This window comes from Lynx canadensis, chromosome B1 (genome assembly GCF_007474595.2).
Source record: "Lynx canadensis isolate LIC74 chromosome B1, mLynCan4.pri.v2, whole genome shotgun sequence".
Lineage (NCBI taxonomy): Eukaryota > Metazoa > Chordata > Mammalia > Carnivora > Felidae > Lynx > Lynx canadensis.
Genome location: NC_044306.2, coordinates 185754968 through 185778759, shown reverse-complemented (window position 1 = coordinate 185778759; position 23792 = coordinate 185754968). Strand labels below are relative to the sequence as shown.

The following is a 23792-nucleotide window of genomic DNA, read 5'->3' as shown; positions in this document are numbered from 1 at the left end:
AACTCACGAACCGTGAGATCATGACCTGAGCCTAAACCAAGAGTCAGACACTTAACCAACTGAGCCACCCAGGCACCCCTACCTGATAAGTCTTAAATAGTATTACTTTTTTCTCAGAATAGACTCCTGAACTGTTGACAGTTATCTTCAGGTATTTCTCTCAAAAATTTTTCATAATGAAATTGACAAGGTAAAATTTTTTCTTTACAATTGTAAAAAATAATTTTAATAGAGGCACTGGGTGACTCAGTCGGTTAAGTGTCAAACTTCGGCCCAGGTCACGATCTCGTGGTTCGTGTGTTGGAGCTCCGTGTTGGGCTCTGTGCTGACAGCTCGGAGCCTAGAGCCTGCTTCACATTCTGTGTGTCGTGTCCTCTCTACCCTTTCCCTGCTCGTGCTCTCTCTCTCAAAAATAAATAAACATTAAAAAAAATAGATATTTTATATTTTAGCATGTATGGCATAAAAGATATTTCATAGCTGTCTTATATTAATTTGTTTTTTTCTGAGTTTAATTTGCCTTTGCTCCTGAACTGGAATGATGCAAGCTCCCTCTTGTGGTTAATCTTTTTTATCATTACATAAATACCTATAATTTAGAGAACAGCTACTAGGTCAATTGAATTTTAAGGCAAAACAAAACAATTGATTTATACTCAATCAGTTCAGCTTATACTCATGTGAAAAATTTATCTCCGGAAAGTTTTGTTTATTCATATTAACAAGTGAACATATTCTTCTGCTTTTGTTTACTATATATTCTAGTGAGGTCCGGTTCGTGTTTAGTTCTTTTTGTAAGTGGATAAGCCAAAGAAAATTTGTTCAAATTCTGTATACAGGCACAAACAGCTTCACTGACTTTGCCATCCAGACATTAGACTTCATTAAGTTTGCTAAATCATCCCTTGTCAGAACATTAGCCTACTTCAAATAATGACTGGAGGGAAAGGAGGTTTATATAACATGCACAAAACAGTGTATGACTGTAGCATTTGTTTTATTTCTGAACGGGTAGGCTATCCGAATCCATAATGCAAAATCTAAATATGGAAAAAGGGAAAGTTGTCAAGCAAAAGTCTGAATAATAGTCATGCGGCACTACTAATAACAGCTCATATTTGTTTCGTGCTTACTGTATGCGTAGCATTTTACATATCTGAATAATTTATAGCAGAGTACATAGTATCAAGGTAATTAAGAACACAGGTTCTAGGATCAGGCTGGTCTGCCACTTCTTCATTGGATGATTTCATAGCCTCGGTTTCTTCCCCTAAAAAAAAGCTGGGGGAAGGAAAAGGAAAGGTGACCTCAGCCTTGTCTCAGTCTCCCAGATCCTTGGAGTCAAAGATTATGCCCACTCATTTCCATCACTTAATAGAGATGTTGTGTGGACAGAAAGCGAGGCTTCAGTTTCCTCCACTGAGGGATTATATATTGTTTATGGAGCTTCTTTCCTAGGTTTTGGTCCTGGGCAGATCAGAAGGAAGGTTGTCCCTTGGACTTGTGGTTTAGGAGAAGTGCATCTCGTGACCGATACTGCTAGGTAGCCTTGGGGATTTTCCAGGTTAGCTGGTGCTGGCAGCCCCAGCATTTTCCTTGGTTGGTAATGTGATAAATGGCATGATTCTGTAAGTTTGGAGAGAGAGAATGAACGGACAAGTAATCTTTCTTAGCTATAGATTGTCCGTAACTTAGTTCAGAGAGTACCAGAAGCTAAGGATCTGTTTTGTTCTGGTGTGCTTTAGTGTTTTTAGGGAGTGAGTTCCATCTCGTTTGTTTTGAAGCTAGTCTTTCGAGAAGACAGGGACCACAAAATATGGACATCCTGTGTGGCACTTGTCCAGACTTTTACACTCACTGAGGAAGAGAAAATTAGCCGTAGGGCTTATAAGATGGGCCTCTGTTAAGTGTTGTCAGTTTTTCCATCGTGCGATTTCATTTCTCCACCTCTGCTAACTGTCGAATGTATTGGTCCTTTTCCTGAAAAATGTAATGCAAGGATTTGGAGATTGAAGTGCTGAGTTGAGCAGTACAGACATACCAAAACCAAAACAACAGCAAAAACAAACAAACAGACAAAAAAAACAAAAAAACAAACCAACCAAACAAAAAAACCCTCCTAACTCATTGGCTTTACTGTTTTTACAATTTAAAGGATCTATATCCCAAGTATTATTTCAATACATAATCAGTGTAAACATTGACAAAATATTTTGCATTCTTTCTTCAGCATCCCGTGTGCACTTGACATAGGGAGCACATTGAACTCGCCCTCACCACATTCCAAGTGCTTGGATGCCACATGCTGGCTGGAGGCCACCGGATGGTTCAGCACAGCAGCGGTTTTTCCTGGCTTGACTATTTACCTCTGTGGTGTGTTTGTCTCGAATAGATTGTTCTGAATCTGTAGTAACCGTCTGTCAAGGAAATTTCTTTACTCCAGCATATTGCTTAGTGAGGCCTCAGACTATGTCCTTGTTATTATGATTAGGGTTCTGAGGATTTATGCTTAGGATACAGTAAATTCTTTTCCTCCTGTTTTCTTATTTGGTCAGCTGGTTAATTAAATCCCAGCATAATTACATACATCATGCTTATTCTACAAAATAATTCAGCACCTTCTTTTTCAGAGCTGTCAGAAAGCAGAAGCAAAGAAAAAGTAAGAAGACGAAAATGGAGACCGTTAAAGAGCAATCCATGAATCACACATCTGTTACAAGGAAGAAGAAAAGGAGAGAAAGAGCCCATCAATATCTTTGCTCTTAAATGTCCAGTGACTTGAGAATAAGAAAGATTTATAGTCCAACCTTTGATGCCATTTTCTGAAAGTGCCACACTGGACTTAAATTCTGTCGCTTTCAAAGGTATGCGCCTTTTGAAGCCAGAAAATAGGCAGGTGGCATTTGTTGCTGTCTGGGCCCCTCAGCAGCCTCTCTGGAGACCTGGGGAGTTGTCCCATCCTTAGCTGGTTTTCCAGACCTCTCCGTGTGCCTTCTTTCACTCTCCAAATCTGTCCCAGTCGTATCATTTTGACCTCTTTTGAACAATGGGCATATAGCATTCTTTTGCAGAAAGTGTCAGAAGAGGAATGAAAGGGGAGACTTGAGGTCTTGTTCATATTGAACACGAGTGTGTTAAATTAGACACAGGAATGTTGTAAGTCAAACATCAAAATACTGTATGATGGATTAAACCCCACTTGCAAAGAAAGGCACAATGAGCAATTATTTGGGGACAAAAACTGAAGATGATGGGAAGAATTTTGACGAAGATAGTCTAAAGATATCAAGAGTATCATCATGGCTTTATGATTAAATATGGGTTTTTCAAGTACTTTTTGCAGTGTCCTTTGATGGTATAGAACCACTTAACTGTTGTGGAATGAATGAGACATTTAGAATTATGACTTGCTCTGTCATCTCAGTATCTTTTAAACCAGGCAGTAATTTTATTTCTTTAAAAAAATTTTTTTTTAATGTTTATTCATTTTTGAGAGACACAGAGAGAGCATGAGTGGGGGAGGGACAGAGAGAGAGGGACACACAGACTCTAAAGCAGGCTCCAGGATTGGAGGTGTCAGCACAGAGCCCGATGTGGGGCTTGAACTCACGAATCGTGAGATCATGACCTGAGCTGAAGTCGGATGCTTAACTGACTGAGCCACCCAGGTGCCCCAGTAACTTTATTTCTTTGTAAAAGTAGTAGCAGAAGGCAGCATAGTTTGGGGATTAAAACCTCTCATTCTTGTTCTGATGAACACTTCCTGACTATATGTCCTTGGCCAGGTCATTCACTCGTAGCCCGATTCTTCATTATTATTATCATATAATTACTGTATTATGTAATAATAGTTATACCACAGGCTGTTTTCTGTGATTATGTTAAATGAGGCACATGTGTCTGGCTCTTGTTCAGTTGGTGAGAAATGTTAAGTGCAGATGGGTGGGGTTGCAGCCCTAATGGTAATCATCTGGTGGTCCAGTATCAGCAGTGAAGGGACTGGGTTTGAATTCTGAGAACAAACAGTTCCTCTCCCTATTTCTCTCTAGGTATCTGACATCATCTCCTTAAGATCCCATAGTTTTGAATGGCTTGCATTTGCATAATGACTTTTCTCCTATTCCCAAATAGTTGCTTTAGAGCAGGTTTGGAGGCATGCTTGCTTGGGCTTAGCTAGAGCCCTGTGAGTAAAGTTACAAGAGCTGCACCCCACCTGGCATGGAAATTCCTTCTGGTCTTTAAGTTAGGGCTGTTGGATGCGTGATGTGGAAGGCACAGCGTGGGCCCTGATCAGCTGATGGGGGTGTATATCCGGCCACATCAAAAGATGAGCTAAGCCCCTGGACTTGACATGCATCAGAAAACTCTTCCCTTGTCCCCTTTTTCCACGGAGGTTGCTATGATGGTCAGAGGGGTGGATTTAGAGGTGACGGGGTGAGATGTGAACCTTTTGCCGAATCATTAGGAGTGTTCCTTTCTCTGATTGCCTGACTTTCACGGTGGCCCCTGATACCATGCTAAAATCTCTGGAAATCTCCTTGGAAACGCAGACACCTGAGGGACCATGATTCCTCAAGAATCAGGTCCTGCTGGCCAGGGGTTATTATCATCACCCCATTTCCTTAGTTTTAAGGTACCATCAATTGTAAAATGCACTATTGATGGGATTGTAACTTTTCAGGGGGAGAAACCCCATAGCTTATTAATTGTGCATGTTAAATTTTAGGTATATCCTGTTTCAGAAATATTGAAATGTGAAAAAAAGCACATCTTAGAATTGAGGAAATCGGGTGTTACTTACAATCAGGAATTATGTACTTTAAAACTTGAACTTCTTAGGAAGTTAAAAATAAGAAATCCGGTGATTCTGTTCTTCTGTTCAATTAATACTAATTTTAAGGACTAACCGCTTCTTTCTTTTCTCAGGGAATAAACTAATAGGATGTAAAAATGTCTCTGGGAGGTAAAGTGTGATGGGAGATGAGGTCATTTGTTCTAATTAGAAATCTGCATATCTGAACATTAAGATACCTACCCAAATCACCAATAGAAGAAAATCCCTAAATCTGACACAGAGCTTTTTAAAAGGATGTTTTTCTTATTACAGCTAAATTTAATTCCACTTCTTGCTTCTATTACAAAATTTAATGACAGCCAAAGTCACTTTGTAGGCCTTGAATGATCAGATTTCAGGTTTTTCTCTTACATTTAGTTTGATATTTAGACTCATTTATTTCTCCAATCTGCCCCACTGTTTTCATCTCATTCCCTTTGCTCTGTTGGGACTATATCTCTCCATATGGCCCAGTCCCACTGTCTCCAGGGAAGTGTTCTAGGAGTCCCCCTACCAACCGCTACCTTCCTCTCTGAACACTTGGGAGTTCTGCAGCCACACCTGAGGCACTTTTCATGTATTGTTCTGCCATTATATGTACAGATTCTATTTCCCCAAAAGATTGCGGTTTCTTCATGTCACTACCCATTTTATACCATCTTCTGTAGGTGCTCAAAAAATTTGATGAAGGCATGGAATTTTCTAGAAGTTTTCAGATGGTGGGTGTGTTACTTTGCTAAGGCTGCTATAACAAAATATCACAGACTGGGCGGCTTAAATGACAATAATTTATTTTCTCACAGTTCTGGAGGCTGGAGGTCCAAGGTCCAGGTGTTGGCAAGTTTGGATTTCTGATGCCTCTCTCCTGAACTTATCTTTTTGCCGTGTCCTCTCACAGCCTTTCTTCTAGGCTTGTGAGTCCCTGGTATCTCTTTGTGTCCAAATTTCCTCTTCTTCTAAGGATATGAGTAAGGTTGGATTCGGGCCCACACTAATGGCCTCTCCTTCTTAAGGGCCCGATCTCCAAATATAATGCCACTCTGAAGTACTGGGGGCTAGGGCTTCAACATATGGATTTAGAAGGTATGATTCAGTCCCTAACGGTGGGCCTGCCTAAGATCTGGAGAGGGCTTGGTCTTCTGTCCTATAAGGACTCAAACAAGGAAAACACACCTAAACAATATTGGGAAGTATTTAGAGTCAGTGCGAAGACTGTCCTGACACTGAGGGTTTAGATGTATGTTTCGGGTTGGGATGTGCTCTGTGAGCAAGATTGGCAGCCTTATCTAGACGGCTTTACACGTAGAATAATTCAGCTTTCAAAAAAATAGGAAAAAAAAAAAAGACAGAAGAAGAAGAATTCAGCTTTGAAGGTGATTTTAAGGAAAACACTTAAGTTGACGTCTGGCTCCTTCAAAGTGATCTATAAAATAGTAGGCATCTACGGGAAGTTTGACTAATTTTTAAATATCAAATCATAGCCCACAAAAGATCCTGGTCTGGTGCTACCTCCTTTTCACAACGTCCTTGCTGGTGTTTCCAGTGGAATAGTATATTTCTTGCCAGTGAAATAAAAATGTGCATGTGTGTGTCTTTTCATTTCTCCTTCTTTTAAGGTACTTAAATTATGCCCTGCATTAGATCAATGTTTTTGGACTTAACTTCCTCTGTTCAGATTAGAAGCTTTGTTGGTAGCAATGGCCTGTGGACACCGTGGTGTGTGTTCACTGGCTCCTTTCTGGAGCTGTGCCTTGCACCCAGTGATGTCAGAGACAGCCAACTGCTGCACATGTGACTTCACGAACCCTCCCTACAACCCCGGGAGGCGGGTGGCCGGGCTACACGTTTCCTCACCCACCAAGCGGTAGCTGCTCATAAATGTGGATTGAGTGAATGGAAGTGCCATGTAATATACTTACTCCTTGGTGCCTCAGAACCCTAACTGAGCTACACGAGTCAGAAGCTAATACGCTTAGAGCTGCCTAGGTAAGGAAAGCTTGAACAAAATGCAAAGAAAATCCAATTTCACCTATTTGATGCAATTTTAATTGAACATTAGGACATGGGTTAAATTACTTGAGGGTCAGCTAAGAAGGTCATTGCAATACACTGAAGATAAGATCTCTACAATTTGATTTCAGGCGATTCAGTATAAGTGTTAACTCAGCAAGACTGAGGGGAAAAAGCACCCAAAGTGAGCAAGCAGATCTTGGAGCTCTGAGAGAGGAGTTTTATCCCATTAGCCAGACAGTCACGAGATTCTCACACTATGGAGTTGCTTCGTACCACGGCAGACTAGAAGCGTCACATCTGGTGGGCTCCAAGAAAACTGAGCCTCAGTAGATGGGCCCAGTTTCTTCACCTGTGAATGCAGGGGTGAGGAGTAGGAGAAACCAGGGAAATCAGACTGAACATTTTATATGCTTCATGAGGACAAAAAGAGACAAAGGGCTTGCCTGTTAGCTTTGCAATTAATTAATTAACTAATACACAAGCCAGGTAAATCAAAGAAATTGAAAAGAAATGTCTCCACTCCTACCTCTCAGAGATAACCACCATTCCAAAGATAGGTTTTTGTATAAATAGCTACACAGACAGAAACACTCTAAAGTTTCCCCCATGAAAATGGGAGTTGGGAATACATACTATTTTGTAATCCTCTTTTTTATCAACATCTGGACATTGGTTTATACTTACAACAATAGTCTTATTCTTCAGTATGGATATAGTGTATTTTTTAAAATCAATCTCTCATGGTTGGACATCTAAATTGTTTATATGTTTTCACTCTTGTAAATAACCCTATGATAAACATACTTAATGGCCAAATCTATTGTCTTAGGATAAATTCCTATGCATACCTATATATACTTTTTTCTACAGATGGGAATCACGGGTTGGTCTCCAAATTTCTTCCGTAGAGACAAAACACCACGAATAATTGGTACAGTGTAGACTCACTCTGCCAGGATGAACCATCTCCCAAATGCCTTTCATACTTAGAACTACCCTTTGCATATTTGTGATTGGTTGTCATATTGAGGAGTGTTGATTGATGGCTTTGGCGGCGTCTTTTCCGCCCTCCCCGTTGTGTGCCTGCCATGGGGTTTGGAAGAGAGATGACTGACATCCTCTCCAGCTCTTGGGGAAGACTTTTTACTGGGCATATTCCATACCCGTCACCTGTGACTGGTGTCAGACATGCTTGTGATAGGGGTTGGTCTAATCACAGCGCAGCTCGGGACTTCAGTCTTGAAAAGAGCCCTTTGTTTTCTCTCTGAAGGCAGAAGCATGTAGATCCGGTTGCTGTGGGTGGCTTTCCAGTGACCACAGGGGGAGCCAGCCTTATGATGAGGTACACCCTGAGCTTGGTCCCTGGGGACACCAAGTGGCTGGATCTAGCCTGCCTTGAAGTTGGCCCTATTTCTGGACTTGTCATTTACAGGAGGCACTACTTTCTAGTTATTACTTGTGCCACTTTGAGTCAGTGTTTTTTGTAGCCTAACAAATGCAGCCATGGAGGACAGAGTCTAACACCTATCTTCCACATTTATCTTTCCAGCAAATTCGGTCAATTTCTTATTTTATATGTTTCACCTATTTTATGACTTCAAAATAGATCTCTCAAAATAACAGTCACTCAGATGGCCTAGTTTAGTCACATTCCACATGGTTCCGTCTTCCGTTCCTGTATCCAGTGACTCCCACATATCTGCTCAGGCCCTGACTTCCCCCCCCTCAAACCTGCAGTTCCAGCTTCCTGTCGGCTACCACAGATTTTCACACCGGACCAACACCCGAGCACAGTCCTCACTCACTCAATCCTTTGCCCTGGTCTGCTTGTCCCGGCTTCCCCTTCATACTTCTCTCATTACCTCCTCCCTAATCCGGCAATGACCATTTCTCCATCCCTGAGTCTGCATGCCTCAACATCCCAACCTTAGTCTTGACTAATCCCTCACTTTCATTCCCTCAGTCCAATCACTAACCAGTTCTTATTATCCTACTTCAGAAACGTCTCTGGAATTGTGCCTCCCCCAACCCCTACCTAGTCTTCCTGCCGTCTTTACCTTCTAACTCATCATCACCCCTGGCACAAGAATTAAGGTCTTGAGTAACCAATGAACCGGTGTGATGCTGTTAACAATATGCCCCCCTCCCGATCCGTTGACAGCTGTCTGGCCCTTCAAAATTCAACCCTGTACCATTACAACACGTGCAAAGATGTCCAGCATGAGCTAGCCCAAGGGGTTGCAGTGGTCAAACAGACTAGCTACCAAAATGTTCATTCAAAAACACCTAGTTCTTGCATTGTTTTTCCCCCTCGAGCACTAGGAAGAGGATGTACAGAGCATGGAAATTCTTCTTAGACTATTTTCTCTTCCGTTTTCTTCACACACACACACTCCCCCCCCACCCCACCCCATGCATTTCTATCTCCTTAAAAAGCACCTGGGCATTCTTCCCTTTTCCTGTTGATGCTGTGCCACAGAAGCACAAGTAAACCAATTTGCCAAAGCAGTGTTTCCCTTAGAGAACGGGGAAGTCAAAGAAAAGGAGCGGGTGAGACCCAAATCTCCTTTATGGGACAGTGAGCAAAAGGCTGGAAACACTGTTAGTGGCGACTTTGATTTCCAGCGCCCCCCACTCCCACCAGGACACGCGACGTGCTGTGGCCACATAACATCGTTTGCTGTTTCCTGACCACATCTGGAACCCCACACCTACACCGTTTCCTGTGCTGCAACACCTTCTGGGAAATTCTCTGGGAATGCTTCTACTCTCCTCTGTCTGCTAGCACCAGGTGACTCCTCCACTGACAGTCCTTTTCATGTGCTGTAGGAGGGTTCAGAATCAGGATAACTTCAATTTTAAGAAAATGGGCATTCAATTTTAAGAATGTTAAGTGGATACTGCCCCCCCCCCCCGGCCCCCAGTATCCAGATTATCCCTGCTACCCCAGAACGTTAACACCTGAAAACGCACTTCATGGATACCAAAGGTAAGTCCATTCTCACCTTAAAAATGTTGCCTCCAGAAGAATTTGGGGGTCATGCTAAACTGCAGCAAAGGTAAGGGAAATAGCCTGCCTCTGAGAGGGGGCAGGGTAAGCATCAGATAGGAGTCAAGAACAGTGCCACAAAACAAGTGCTTCAAATCTTTGTTGCTGAAGCAATTAGTCTACCTCTGGTACTTCCCAGGGGATATCCAGAGAGAGGGCAAGAAGATAGGGCTTGTTAAAGTTGGAAGGTTCTATCGCTTCTCTCTCCTTCCAGCAAGGGAAAGAAGTGAAAGGTAGATGGATTTTCTACCAGAGATTTTTAAGTTCCAGAATCACAGGACGATCCGGTCCCATTCTCTTAACCAGAGTCCTAACTTCTGTGAACTTTTTGAACATGCTGACCTTTAAATTTGTCCTGCACAAAGAGACATCTTACAAGTTGGCCAAGCTGACCGGTAAGCCTTTTAGGGCAGAGCCCATGCCCTGTGCGTTTGTGGATCCCGGATACTTCGTCCTAGTAGATCCTCGGGTAGCTCCGAGGCCACAGCCCCCATTTTTTACGGTGGGGCTACTCCCACCAATAAACTGTTGACGTTTACTGGGATAATCGGGATATATGCCTACTCACAGGTTTTGGAGCAGGGCCCTCCCACCTTGGCTGCAAACTGGGATCACCTAGAATTTTAATATATATTGGGTCGCATTCCGTATCAATTCTCTTTTAATTGGTCTGGGGTGCTACCGGGGCGGGGTTAAAAAAAAAATCTCTCCAGGTGATTCTAACCGGGACTGAAAACAACCCGTTTACAGGCTGTCAATGCAGGCACCGGCCGATGAGGACCAAAAGTTTGCGCTCCTTTTCCTACCCCCGCAGCCCCTGAGGCCTCACTCCCAAACCTACGCCTGCGCATCGACGCCCAGGGGCGAATTTCGGGGAAACGGGCCGGGGCCGGCAGGCGCGCGCACACGCTTGTGACCACGCCTCACCTACGAGCAGGCGTGCGGCCTCGGGGGCGCGCCCGCGCGCCCTCTGCCAGCGCCGCCTGGTCCTCTCGCGAGGAAGTCCGGGCGCCGGAAGTTCCCGGAGCGCGCGGCGGCGGCGGCGCGGTGCGCAGGTTCGGGCGCGCGGTGGGTGGAGGGAGGGAGAGGGCTCCCGGGCCGCGTGGGCCGCTGAGGGGGCGGGTCTCGCAGGTACCGCCGGGGTCGGAGCTCTCCGGCGAGGCCCGAGGGCGGGGCGGCTGCGGGAGGCCCCTGCCGGCCTCCGACTGGGGTGTCCTTGCGGGGCCGCCCCCATGTTGCGTTTTCCGACCTGTTTCCCATCCTTCCGGGTGGTGGGAGAGAAGCAGCTGCCGCAGGAGATCATTTTCCTGGTCTGGTCACCCAAGCGGGATCTCATCGCTTTGGCCAACACGGCGGGCGAGGTGAGTGAGCCCGACCTGACAGCGAGCGCGTTGCAGACTGCCCCAGCCTCAGTTTCCCGTTCTGTGGACTTGCCGGGCCGCCTGTGTACCACGCCCTTTCCAAGCAGCTGTGAACCTTAAGTGAAAGTGTAAGGGCCCCTATAAAGGAAGGATCATTGATGGGCCCATTTTCCGTATTCCATGGCAAAAACAACAGTTTTCGCACAGTGCTGCATTCCCAAGTGTCCTCGAGTCATTTATTTGTTAAATGGGCTTTTTAAAAGCCCATAATGCATCACTCATGAACCAGACATAGTAGTAAAGCCACAGACCTTACCCTAAATTTGCTTAGGGTTTAGTAACAGAAGAAAGAAGAGTTACTGTCATCCTGTAGCTGCAAATGTGCGTGCATGTAGCCGCCACAGAGGACGTGTTTCAAAATCTAGAATCTGTTGTCCAAGCTCTATACTGTGGGTCGGATAGCTACCTCCTGGTAAAAATACCTTTAAATTTAGCAAGAGAGTGAAAGGTCCCCGAGTGTCCTCAGTGGGCATTTCTTGTTTGTAGCTTCATCAAGTCTAAATCCGCTGTGTCTGCCTTTCTCCCGAGAGTTTTTAATTACCTGGCAGCCATTGTGTAAGGAAACCTTCAGCTGTGCATCTTTCCTCCTTTGGCCTTTTGGCACGTTTCCTGACAGTTGCCTGGCCAGGTGGGAGTTGTGTTGTGTGCAGACAAGCTTGGAAACTAGGTGGTAAGGAACACTTAGCAGCCTGCAAAGCTGCACCACTATAATGACTCCTAATGACTTCTCACCGGGTACGCATGTCTCCTCTCTCAAGTCCCTCCATGAAATCTTCTGGTCTCTCTCCTTTGCCACTGTCCCTCAGAAATCCTCATGGTCTAGAGAGGATTGCAGACAGTACAGCCACACAGCTCCTAGTGTAGGAGGGACGGGCGAGAATGGGGCCTGAGTGCGACTAGGTGTGTGGGTGTAATAGTGGGCACTTGTTTCCATGTTCTCAGTGAAGAAGAAAGAGCGCTGTGTAGGATGGAGAAGAAAATATTGGACGTTTGGGGAGAAAGGGGTATGAAAGGCTGACAAGGCAAGTGGACTAGGGAAGTGTAGTAAGATTGCTGGTCAGTATTAAGAGCCACGGGGGGTTGGTGGTCTTGTAGTTTGAGAGGGAACCTAGTGAGCATAGTTGTGTCTCTGCTGTTCTGTTGGACTGTGTGGGCGCAGGCATGGTTGGGTTTAACCAGGGTTGTTTTGCAAGTGTGACCTAGCAAGAGAGATGCAAGAGAGTTAAAGTTACACGGAAGAGGAGCGATTGTAATGATGAACCTTGGATTCCAACATGATTAAGTATGGAAGTAGCATGTGTGAGTGAGCAACAGTAAGTGGAATCAGTGGGTTGTATGACATGGTTCCTACCCTGTGGAAGAATTGCAGTTGGTTATTAGTAGGGATGAGCTGGAAGGATAGAGGCACGATGTAAAGTGGGAGGTTTGGAACATTATGGCGGCACTTGTAGCTGAAATGATGACAAGGTTAAGGGCATGACCCTGGGAGTGACCGAGGTGAGTTGAAGACGCCATCATTAGAAGAAAGGCAGTTGAGAACGGAAAAGCCAGGACACCGTAGCCCTTGAAATCTCCAGGAAAGATGATGAATAGCGTTGGGGAGCATGAATGAGGCAGGGAGGAGTCCAGATCTTCCAGGAATGAGGAGAATGGCCTCGGGGTCTATAGATGACTGTAGTTAAGAGGGATAGTAGGTAGCATGATGTGACTGGGTCTGATTCACAGAGGATTTTAGAGAAGAAAAGTCATCCAGAAATGGCATCGGGCATCAAGGAGGAAACCTACTTCATCTCCTGGCCGGGTAGTATGGGGAACATGGGGTACAAAATGGCTGTCATCTGAGAATCCTGAGAATCCTGTCCTTGGGTGAGGAGCATGTTTCAGAGAAGAGAATGAAGATGACACCTTAAGGGTACCTGACCGTGAATTCCAGAGGGCACAGAGGAAGCGTTTCAGAAGTGGGGAATGGCAGAGATGGGCTCCAAAAAGCACTGAGCTTAGTGGATGAAGGATTCCTTGGGAGGCTTGGCTTCCCTGTGGGGGACCCTGTACTGAGAGTGAAGGGCGCTATGAGACAGGGCAGGGAGAGGGGAAGCTGTGGTGTGGGGAACTGAGACGGTGTGGAAGGGTCTTCGGGAGCATGTGCAGTTTTGAGGCCTTTTCTTCCTTCTTTTCAATGGTTGGATAGAGGATAGAGCAGGGGCAGCCTTAGTTTTGACTCAGTAGGCACCATCTTGACCCTCCATGGTGGGAATTTACCCAAGTGGAAGTGGAAATTTAGAATAAGTGACCTGTCCAAGCTCTATGACCATTAAGTGACACAGCTGAAGTTCAATACTGAGGTGTCTGATTCCAAGTTTAGTGTCATTTGACCATATTACAGCTACCTTTCTAGTGCTGTTTATGTTATTTTTTTGTCATCATCTTCTTGGACGACCTCATTCCTTACTAAAAGATAAGTCTCCTGGTGACCTAGAAGATAGGAAAATGTGTAGAGTACAGGATCAAATTAGATCTTGTTTCACCCATCTTTTTGAGTATACCTTAAGTTCATTTAGACCTTTCTAAATTCTAATTTCTTCTGATAGTAAATATTATGCTTGAGATTGTTTTTTTAAGTTGTTTATTTTTGAGAGAGAGAGAGAGTGTGTGTTTGTGCATGCACATGTTAGTGGGGGAGAGGCAGAGAGAGGGGGAGACAGAGGATCCAAAGTGGGATCTGCATTGATGGCAGAAAGCTCCAGGAACCACGAGATCATGACCTGAGCCGAAGTCGGATGCTTAACCGACTGAGCCACCCAGGCACCCCTACTTGAGATTATTTTTAAAGATGTTATAGCAGGGATCTAGGTTTATTTCATCTTTGGAAATGGAGTTTTTATTTTTTGCCATTGTATCTGCTTTGTCTTAGGTATTACTTCATCGACTTGCAAGTTTTCATCGAGTTTGGAGTTTTCCACCAAATGAAAATACAGGAAAGGAAGTGACCTGCCTGGCTTGGAGACCAGATGGCAAACGTAATAACTGGATTATTTAAAAATACATTACTATTCACAAGAAGAATTTTGTAAAGGAATCTTATTTCCAGAAAGAATTTATTGTGCTTATTATGTTTTTATTGTATACTTAATATCAGTTTGGAAACTTTGTTTTTTGGAATGCTTTAAAGTGTTTTCATAGAACTGAGATTAATTTTACTATGTTGTTTCTTGGCAGAGATCTCTCTAAAGAGAAATCTGACTTCTTGGCAAAGATAACTCCTAAAGTGAAATCTTTATTTCACTGGAATATGCAAAATACTTAGGTTTTATTCTTTATGCTGTTTTGTCCTGCACTGATGGCCCAAGCTCATCTTCCATTCACTAGTCCATTCAGTGCCACTGTGGCCTTTTCTCCCAAAATTGTATGTTAACATTAAATGTGTGGCTCATAAATATTCTGTCTTCACGAATGCTTGCCTCACCCGAAGGACTCTCAGCTCTGACCCCATTCCTTCCATTTCTGTATGACCTTTCTCCTGGTGCCCTTTATTTTGTAGCTTGTTATGGCTTTGACAAGTAAACTCTCTCCTTCCCTGTTGTTTTACAATGACAGTAGTTATTTGAGCTGTTGTGCACATACAGTCCATACAGCAAGATGCTGTAAATTGTGCAGCTTAAAGTTCATCTGTTACCATTGGTGCTTTAAGAAGAAAAGCTGAATTGTTTTTGTAAAATGATATGTATTCCACATCGCTCATTTTTTTTTCTTGTAAATATAAATGAGTATGCAAAAACACCCTGAAAGCCTCAGCTGTTTCTGGCTGTACTCCATTTATTCAGCTCTTGTTTTATCTTTTATTTAAAAAAAAAAAATATGTGTAGAATTAGAGGGTTTTTATAAATAACATCATGAGATCTTGTACTATTCATCCAAAAACACCAGAGTCTCAAATATAAATCATGAAAGTCAGTGTATGTTGATTACACTGTGTATGTATACACACACACACACACACACATATAGATAGATGATTTCTTAATCATTAAAAAATATGCTTTGTGTTTTTGGACAGTGAAATAAAGTTTTGTTAGGTAGTGATTATTTCAAGATTGCTTTAATTTGTTTTCAAGAGGAGACCTGGATTGCCTCACATCCAGCAAAATTGCATGTGTTGTTATACAATGAAACTCAAAGCCGTCTACTTAGAAATTCCTAAATTTGGTTTGTTATGAAGATATCAATGACTTATGTGGAGAAACTGTACGATATAATTCAGCCACAGTGAAAGGAAGAACTCACCTCAGTATTTGATGGCCTTGTTTCTCATTAAGGGTTAGAAACAAAAGAAATAGAAAACCTTCTAAGAACCAAGCAGATGGAATTACTTCCAAGACAAGCAAATCTTGGTGATATGCTGTTGTTTATCTGTTGAGACCTGTTCTGTATCTTCCGCTTGGTAACAGGGTTCCGGTCCAGAGGCTTTGAGGTGTAAGATGTTAAGTGCAGCACACGAGAAAGTAGTAAGTCGCTCATGAACGTTTGAGCATTTGCAAATAAGCTTAGATAACAGCAAAACTATGTGCAAAGGTATCTTTCAGTTTTTAAAATATTATTTAGAGGAAGGATTTTTAGGTTAAATAATTTCTATGATTATGATGCATTTGAAATAGTAAAACCGGACAAGAAGTGAAATAGCCCTTTAGTTTTCTGGAACGTTGCTATAATTTATCCTGATTGTTTCTTCTTGTTTCAGTTTTGGCCTTTGCTCTTGCTGACACCAAGAAAATTGTTCTGTGTGATGTAGAAAAACCTGAAAGCTTGCACTCTTTTTCCGTGGAGGCTCCAGTTTCTTGTATGCATTGGATGGAAGTGACTGCAGAAAGCAGGTGGAGTCCTAAACAGAGAACCCCGATAGTTACAGCAGGGCAGTCGTGCAGCTTCCGTTTTTTAACATGGAGACTTAAGACTCTCTGAGTGTTGACCCTGGACACGTTGCATTTAACTTTGGGTTTTAAGTTTATCAAGGTGACATTTTTTTAATGCTTTGTTAGATTTTTTTTCTTCTAAAAATGTGTGTTTTCTTTACTGGACCAGTAGTGCCTGAATGGCTAAGGTTTTTCTTTGCTTTTTTATTTTTAGGAGTTTATATCAGTGATTTATACTTTCAAGTAATAGATATTAAAATTACTAATTAGCAAATTGAGGTTCTGTTTTTCTTTTCACCATCTATTTTTGGCAGAGCTTTGTTTTTTTGCATCTTAGTAGATATCCTGAGTACAAAAAGTGCTAAATTGAGCACTCTGTTCTGATGCTAAATGAGTTCTCTCTGTATCCATGGTCCTTATAGTTTCCTTGCTTCATGAAAATAACTTTTTGCCTTAGTCTGCAATCAAATAATACACCAGGCTTGCAGTAAAGATGGTGTAAAGGATAGGTGGGTTTAGCTAATACTGAAAATAAAGGTTTTTTCTTTTTTTGTTTAGGAAATATGGTGATTTTGTTTTCAGTAGCTTTTCCTTTCTAATTAAGTTTTAAGTTAATATCAGATTAACTAAGGGCGGGTCTGTGAAGAATTGGATAACAAGGATGTAACGTGGTGTTTGAAATTCACTATAGATAAAACAGTGAATATAGCAAATTTAGATATGTGCTACCCATCATCATCAGGGTAGGCAAATGGTCACATGAATATATAGATGCTTAGAGGAGCAGAGTATGCCGTGTCATTTCTGTGACATTCCAGGTACCTGCAAAGTGTATCCCTAACATACTTTCTACTAATAATTTAGAAATATAATATGGAGATTCCAGGGTCTCAAAGGGCACCTAGTTTGTATGAAAGTGGAAAAAAGGTTTGCCAAGTCACCACTTTTTCACCTTTTCACTCATTTATTACTAACCTGAATATGGAGGTAGAATTCAGAAGAGGGGGTAAATAAGACTTACACTAAACCCTTGGTTTGCAAGGTCCAGAAACGTGCTTGTAATCCAAAGCACTCGTATATCAAAGCACATTTCAAGAACCATTGGCTCAGTTATGATCATGTGACATTTGGTGTCAGGTGCAGCTCGTATTGCAAGACTTCTCTTGTTTATCAAGTTAAAACTTATTAGAACTATTTGCTCCTCTTGCTGAACACTTGCAGAACAAGTTACCCTCAATCCAAGGTTGTACTGTATTTCAGAATACGTAGTATTATCTCATATACCTGCCAGGTTGTCAGTTCCCCAAATGTATATAAGCTGTTGAACCCACAGTTAAATGATATAGTAACTGTGGTGTTCTCTAAAATTATTCTTGGTACTCATATGTTCATAAATATCATAAATTCTTAGTATCTAAAACTGAATACCTAGAGAAAATTGTTGATTAATGTTTGTTCCTCTAAGTATAAAGTGGCTGGGTTTTTTTGTTTTTTGGTTTTTTTGGCAGAAATAAAGCCCCTTGTAAGTGAGGAATTTCCTATTTTTCTGTTTCCTGTTTGCGATTGCCATAATGACTGTTTTACAATACTAAAATATGTGTGCATCTGTTTACTTCATAACGTATGATATATAAAACTGAGTATTTCTTTTAAAAATACTATTTTTTAATGGAAAGACAGGTAAAATCTTTGGTATTTTTGTAATGCCTCTGCTTTTCTTTTCAGTGTTCTGACATCCTTTTATAATGCTGAAGATGAATCAAATCTTCTCTTACCTAAATTACCTACACTGCCAAAAAAGTAAGTATCAGAGTTTAATTTCATCGCAGATTTCTCTTTACTTTTAATACTGTGATACTTTTCTCATGTGTTTTAAAAAATACATTTCTGTTGTTTTTACACCAGTCTCTGTTTTTCTCTAGTTATAGCAACACCTCAAAAATATTTAGGTAAGCTCTGCCTTTTTGTTTTCAATTAAGATAATCTTTTATTAGTTGAAAGATGTAGTTGAAAGGTAACCTAATTTATTTTTATATTTTAGTGAAGAAAATTCTGATGAAATTATTAAGCTTTTGGGAGACGTCAGGTAAATCTTGCAAAGATCTTAACAAGTCTCATGTCTTTAAGTTGCTACTTGAGGCAGAGTTTAGGGTTTCAAGGGCAGTTCCTTTACTTGTCATGGTATTTCATTGCTGACAAACCTCAGAACAGTATACAGGCATTAGTATCATTTACTTGTTTTTGTGTGGTCTTGGATTGTGTCAAGTTTAATAATGCTATACTGTACCTTGATTTATTTTAATAAGTAAAGGAGGTAGAAGTTACTGGAGTTTCTAAAATTTAAGTTTAAATATTCCAAATTTTTAAAGCCCCTTTAATATACATGTAGCATCAGAGCCATGATAAAGCCGATGGCACTTTGTGTTAGAAAGGATTGTGTTGTGATTGAGAGTATATAATGCAGTGGTTGTGAAAATACTGTATCCTTATTTTACTGTAAACTGATGCTTTTTAGGCTAGAGCAAATTTATCTTCCTTTGAAAAAAGGAGTATGCCTACTATGATTGAATATGAACTATTGGAGAATTTGGTGTTTCAGCTTTCCTGTAGGGGAGCCTCAGCTTGCAGATTATTTGAGAGCAAGGACAATTTCTGTCTCAGTTTAAGAACTTGATCTTCTCTGTTGTCCTCAGCTTGTTGCATTACTTTTAATTAGGCTGAATATTCTTGTCCTGGGAGGAAGCTCTGGATTTATTGAGCTTTATGCGTACGGAATGTTCAAAATTGCTCGAGTCACGGGGGTAAGTTTTCCTTTAAAATTTTCGATACCATTTCTCAGAATATACCACCCAGAATACACCAGCCAACTGATTTATGGGAAAAGAATGAGACACTAGCCTTTTTTTTTCTCCGTTTCAGTTATTGGAATTTTTCATTGTTAAATGTTAGGAGAATAATTTTCTTACTAAGATAAAATAGTAGTCCTATGGTATCGATGAAGAACAGGGACTGTTAGTGGAATTAGTCAAATTTTTGATAATGAAAAGATGTGTGGGACACACTTGATGATGATTGAATGTTTTTGTAGCCTGTAGTCCGGGTGGGAGCTACAGTTTGTGATCGTGTGAGGAACATCACAGAAGCCATCTTCCCTTCGTACCGGGTCTGCCGTGGTTAAGTCTCGGTCTTCTCTGTTAGCTTTTCTGTCCTCTTCTTGCCATTCCTGAGAGGGATAGGAAATATCGTTGGCTCTCCAACACTTGATTTGGGACCTTGATGGAGGGCTGTGTGTGTGTGTGTGTGTCTCCTTGTGGACGAGGCAGACACATACCTTCGTGTCCCACATGCGTGGGAGGAGCCAGGCATGTGTGTTTCTGCTTTCAGGGCTCTGTGAATTTTTGTTTCCTGTATTGTAAGCAGATGCAGCCTAGCAATAATACTAAACAGAGCAGGGTATTTGACTGTTTTACAGATCGTCGGTACTTGTCTTGCATTATGTTTATCTAGTGATTTGAAATCGTTATCCGTGGTCACAGAGGTTTCTGCAGGTGGTGCTTCAGAGGTTTCATACTTCCAGGTGAGTATTGAAACTTGGTCGCAGCAGAGAGTAAATACAGATTTGTAAGGTTTTGATAGGTTTTTATTATCCTCGTCTTTGGATTCTAATGGTTATTAAAACAAAGCAAAAAAATGACAACAGCTTGGAGCTTCTAAATCTCATATTTAGAATCTTATTCTAGTGAACAGTTATTACCATGGCCCAGTATGGTTTTCATGGAAACAGTGTTTTGATGGTTTATTAATGACCATGTTAATTGGCTGCTAAACCAGTTTATCTATATACCAAGTGTGTTCTTAGGACTCGGGTCCTAATAATAATAATAGCTAATATTTATTAAGTGTTTAATATGTGCCAAGTACTGAGTGATTCATTGTAGTCCTTTTGAATCCTCACAGCCACTTAATAGGTAGGTTCTGTTATTATCCCCACTTTATTATTTTTTTTTTTTTCAACGTTTATTTATTTTTGGGACAGAGAGAGACAGAGCATGAACGGGGGAGGGGCCGAGAAAGAGGGAGACACAGAATCGGAAACAGGCTCCAGGCTCCGAGCCATCAGCCCAGAGCCCGACGCGGGGCTCGAACTCACGGACCGCGAGATCGTGACCTGGCTGAAGTCGGACGCTCAACCGACTGCGCCACCCAGGCGCCCCTATTATCCCCACTTTATGGATAAGTAAACGGGCACGCAGAGAAACTGCAGCACTTGCTCGGTGTTGTCCTACATTTAGGAAGTGACCCTGGGCAGTCTGGCTCCAGAGTTGGTGCTCTTAACCGACACATTTCCTCTTGTGGACGATGATCATTTAACGCTGGCGAAAACTTTCTGTGCTGTGTGCTATTTGTATTGTAGATTGTGGAAACTGTGTCGACTTCTATGGAGTATTTAGACTGTGCCCTTGCCTTTAAGAAAATCTTCCCTAGATTTTCTTTTTCTTTTTCTTTTTCTTTTTTTTAAAGGTTTTATTTTTAAGTAATCTCTACACCCAGCGTGAGCCTCGAGCTCACAATCCCAAGATCAAGAGTCGCACGTTCCACCAACTCAGCCAGCCAGATGTCCCTTCCCTAGATTTTTATACCAGATAACCCAGCCGCTTAGCCTCAGGATGCATGAATTCCCAAACAAAAGTAGAACAAAATGATGCAGAATGCGCTGTGTAGGAGGCTTTCTGGTATTCATCGTTCTGTCAGAGCTTGGGGGGACCCTGGACTTCCTGATTCCCTGGAATAGTTGTTCACATTTGCTCTTCCTCTTAAAGTTCTGTGGAAATAGGACTTCTAGGATTGCATTTGGTGCTATACTAAAATGATTCATTATTTCTTTGAAGTTTGTAATGGATATTCTTTTAAACAACAGCTTTATTGATCGATAATTCTTGTACCATTGCAATAGATATTTAATACGTGTTCATCAGGAACATACAGTTTTTAAAAAACTTTTTATATGTATTTGTAATCATTTTTTAAATCCTCATAATAGTGTTAGGAAATAGTGTGTAATCTTTATTTAGCTATGGAGAGGGGATTGCTAACCTCGAGAGGGTGAGCTGTGCCTGGCTAAACATAGCCGATTAGAAAATCCTAAGGTTCTGTTCTGTTAGGCTCCAATGGAGCAGAATTCGGTCATCGTCTTTCTGATAATTTAGACCTCGACTCCTCTTCTAAACTGTAGGATTTTTTTTTTTTTTTTTTTTGAGCTGGGAGGGACTTTTTTTTTTAATCTTTAAAAGAAGTGTGTAATTATAACTCACTTTATTTTGATTTTACAGCTTGAAACCAATCTATTGTACTCTTTCTTACCTGAAGTAACGCGGATGGCTAGAAAGTTTACTCATATTTCAGCTCTTTTACAGGTATTTATTTCTGTCTCGTTTTATGTGAATATTTATTCTAAGTTTTTAACAGTCTATAAATAAAACACAGATTTTATTCTGTAAAGCTAACTATCTGTGGTGTAAACATGTCTATTTGATAATCTAATAATAAATATCCCTTAAAGCAAGAAAAAGGGATTTAATTGAAAATCTATTCCCACCCATCTCTTTTTCTCCAGAAGGAAAGAAAAAAGTAGTTTAAATCTTTTGAAAATATTCCTGTGAGTGAAATAACATTTTTGAATTTTAATTTTTATTGCAAATAAAGCATTATGGAAAACAGCTCTCATACCAGTTTGCTTTTTATGCATAATAAACCCACCCCATATTAGCTTGTGGTACTGTAGGTCAGTGTAGCCCAGCAATTTGGGCTGGGCTCAGCAAAAGGTTCTGTTGTTCTGGGCCAGGTATAGCTCATCTCAGCAGGGCCTGGTCATGTGTCAGTGGTCCGCTGGCTGGTCTCAGTGTCCCTTACTCATGATGGCTCCACATTTGTCATCTCCAGACGGCTCGCCCAGGCTTGTTTGTGACATGGTGGCCTCAGCAGGGATGTCGAGGGCAAGTGGACATGTGTGAAACCATTTGAGGCCTTGGACTCAGTGTCAGTTCTGTTTGTTGGTCATAGCAAGACATGAGGCCAGCCCGGATGTCTAGAAATGGACCCTCTATAGAGGAGCTACAAACAGTTGGGTCCTTCCTTTTTCAGTCTGACGCAGTCACTGACTTACTTGATGTGAAAGATTTCTGGAGATCAGTGTCTTTTTAAGGATTCTGTTTGAAAATTGAATAGCTGACTAAACCAGCATTTTGACGGTTAGTGTACATGAAACATACATAAAAAGCCGGAGGATGTCTGTTTTACCAGATAAAAATTTAATTTCAGAATGTTTGATGGTTAAGTGATTATCAAGCATTAGCTGTGGTCTTCTCTTTCTCAGGCTGAGTTAAAAATGATTGAAAGTAAATTCTGGATTTCTTTAAGATAGTTGAGAATAAAAAGCATATATTAGCACGTTGATTTACGTACATATTTTTTTTACTGTTTTATTATTTTTTTCTTCTTGATAACAGTATATAAATTTGTCACTAACATGTATGTGTGAAGCGTGGGAAGAAATACTGATGCAGATGGATTCTCGTCTCACCAAGTTCGTTCAGGTACTGTTGGTGACGTTTTCCCTGGAAGGAGTAAAAGAGTGCATGATGTCCTCCTTTGCTTTATGAGATGCCAGGGGAGAACTGGTCCGATTTGGAAAAGGCTAAGGTCAGGATTTCTCGCAGATGGCTCGGTCTGACCTCACGCTATTTCCCGAGAGGACAGGCTTTCCTCCCACTGGTACAGTGTAGGTGGGGACAGGTTGTGGAGTGGAGAGTGGGGCCAGGGGTGTTGGAAGAGCTGACCGGCCATTTTCCGTTAACTGATAATTCACGTAATCAGTTTAAATATGGATTTGAAGGAAGGTTAAGGAAAAGGAAGGGAGTCCTGCTCCTGTAATTTTAATTTTGAATCACACATATGCTTATCATTTTCAAAATACGCGTCATTATTTTATCCGTTTTGTCTAGGAGAAGAGCACAACCACTTCAGTGCAAGATGAATTCATGCACTTGCTGTTGTGGGGGAAAGCAAGGTAGTAAACTCACACTAGTTGCCCTTGCTTTTTCTTCTTTTTTTACAGTAGTTTTTTATTTCAAAAGTAATTCATATTCATTGTAAAAAAAAAAAGTAGAAAATTCTGGTGCGCGAGAGTAAAAAATAGTATATATCTTTCTAGACTTTTGTATGTATTTTTTTATGTAAATGTAATCATTTTCTGTGTCTGCAATATATATATTTCTAAATGTATAAAAACATTGAATTTTATATGGTCAGATCAGTCTTTTCCTTTGCAGTATCTGCCTTCATGTTATTCTTAAAAAGGCCTTTTCCATCTTAAGAGTATTCAAAGATTGATCTGTATTTTCTTCTAGAGTGTTTTTATGGTTTATGTTATATTCTCTTCTCATGTTTCAGATGTGATTTATTTGGTTATATGCTGTGGAAGACTGACTTCTTTTTCTCTTAAGGTTTAGATAATTGCCCAGCGTAATTTATTGAGTATCACACTTTGTCCTTAGGGGTTTGTTGAAATG

The 23792-nt window shown here is 41.3% G+C and overlaps 2 protein-coding genes across 3 annotated transcripts in view; both read left to right on the top strand.

The window, feature by feature from the left end:
- Window positions 1-3210, top strand: part of ZCCHC4 (zinc finger CCHC-type containing 4) — a 51189-nt gene extending 47979 nt beyond the window's left edge. For both annotated transcript variants that reach the window (XM_030314098.2, XM_030314099.1), the window contains one exon: window positions 2631-3210. In XM_030314098.2, the coding sequence (XP_030169958.1) occupies window positions 2631-2766 (136 nt within the window). In that variant the 3' untranslated portion in view covers window positions 2767-3210. The remainder of the gene's footprint in view (window positions 1-2630) is intronic.
- Window positions 3211-11019: 7809 nt separating this feature from the next.
- The window catches only part of ANAPC4 (anaphase promoting complex subunit 4), a 34075-nt gene continuing 21302 nt past the window's right edge, over window positions 11020-23792 (top strand). Inside the window, exons 1-11 of the mRNA XM_030314097.2 lie at window positions 11020-11257; window positions 14229-14334; window positions 16053-16185; window positions 17950-18024; window positions 18147-18173; window positions 18266-18310; window positions 18941-19025; window positions 19697-19801; window positions 21555-21638; window positions 22731-22817; window positions 23226-23290. Of these exons, the coding sequence (XP_030169957.1) occupies window positions 11129-11257; window positions 14229-14334; window positions 16053-16185; window positions 17950-18024; window positions 18147-18173; window positions 18266-18310; window positions 18941-19025; window positions 19697-19801; window positions 21555-21638; window positions 22731-22817; window positions 23226-23290 (941 nt within the window). The 5' untranslated portion in view covers window positions 11020-11128. The remainder of the gene's footprint in view (window positions 11258-14228; window positions 14335-16052; window positions 16186-17949; window positions 18025-18146; window positions 18174-18265; window positions 18311-18940; window positions 19026-19696; window positions 19802-21554; window positions 21639-22730; window positions 22818-23225; window positions 23291-23792) is intronic.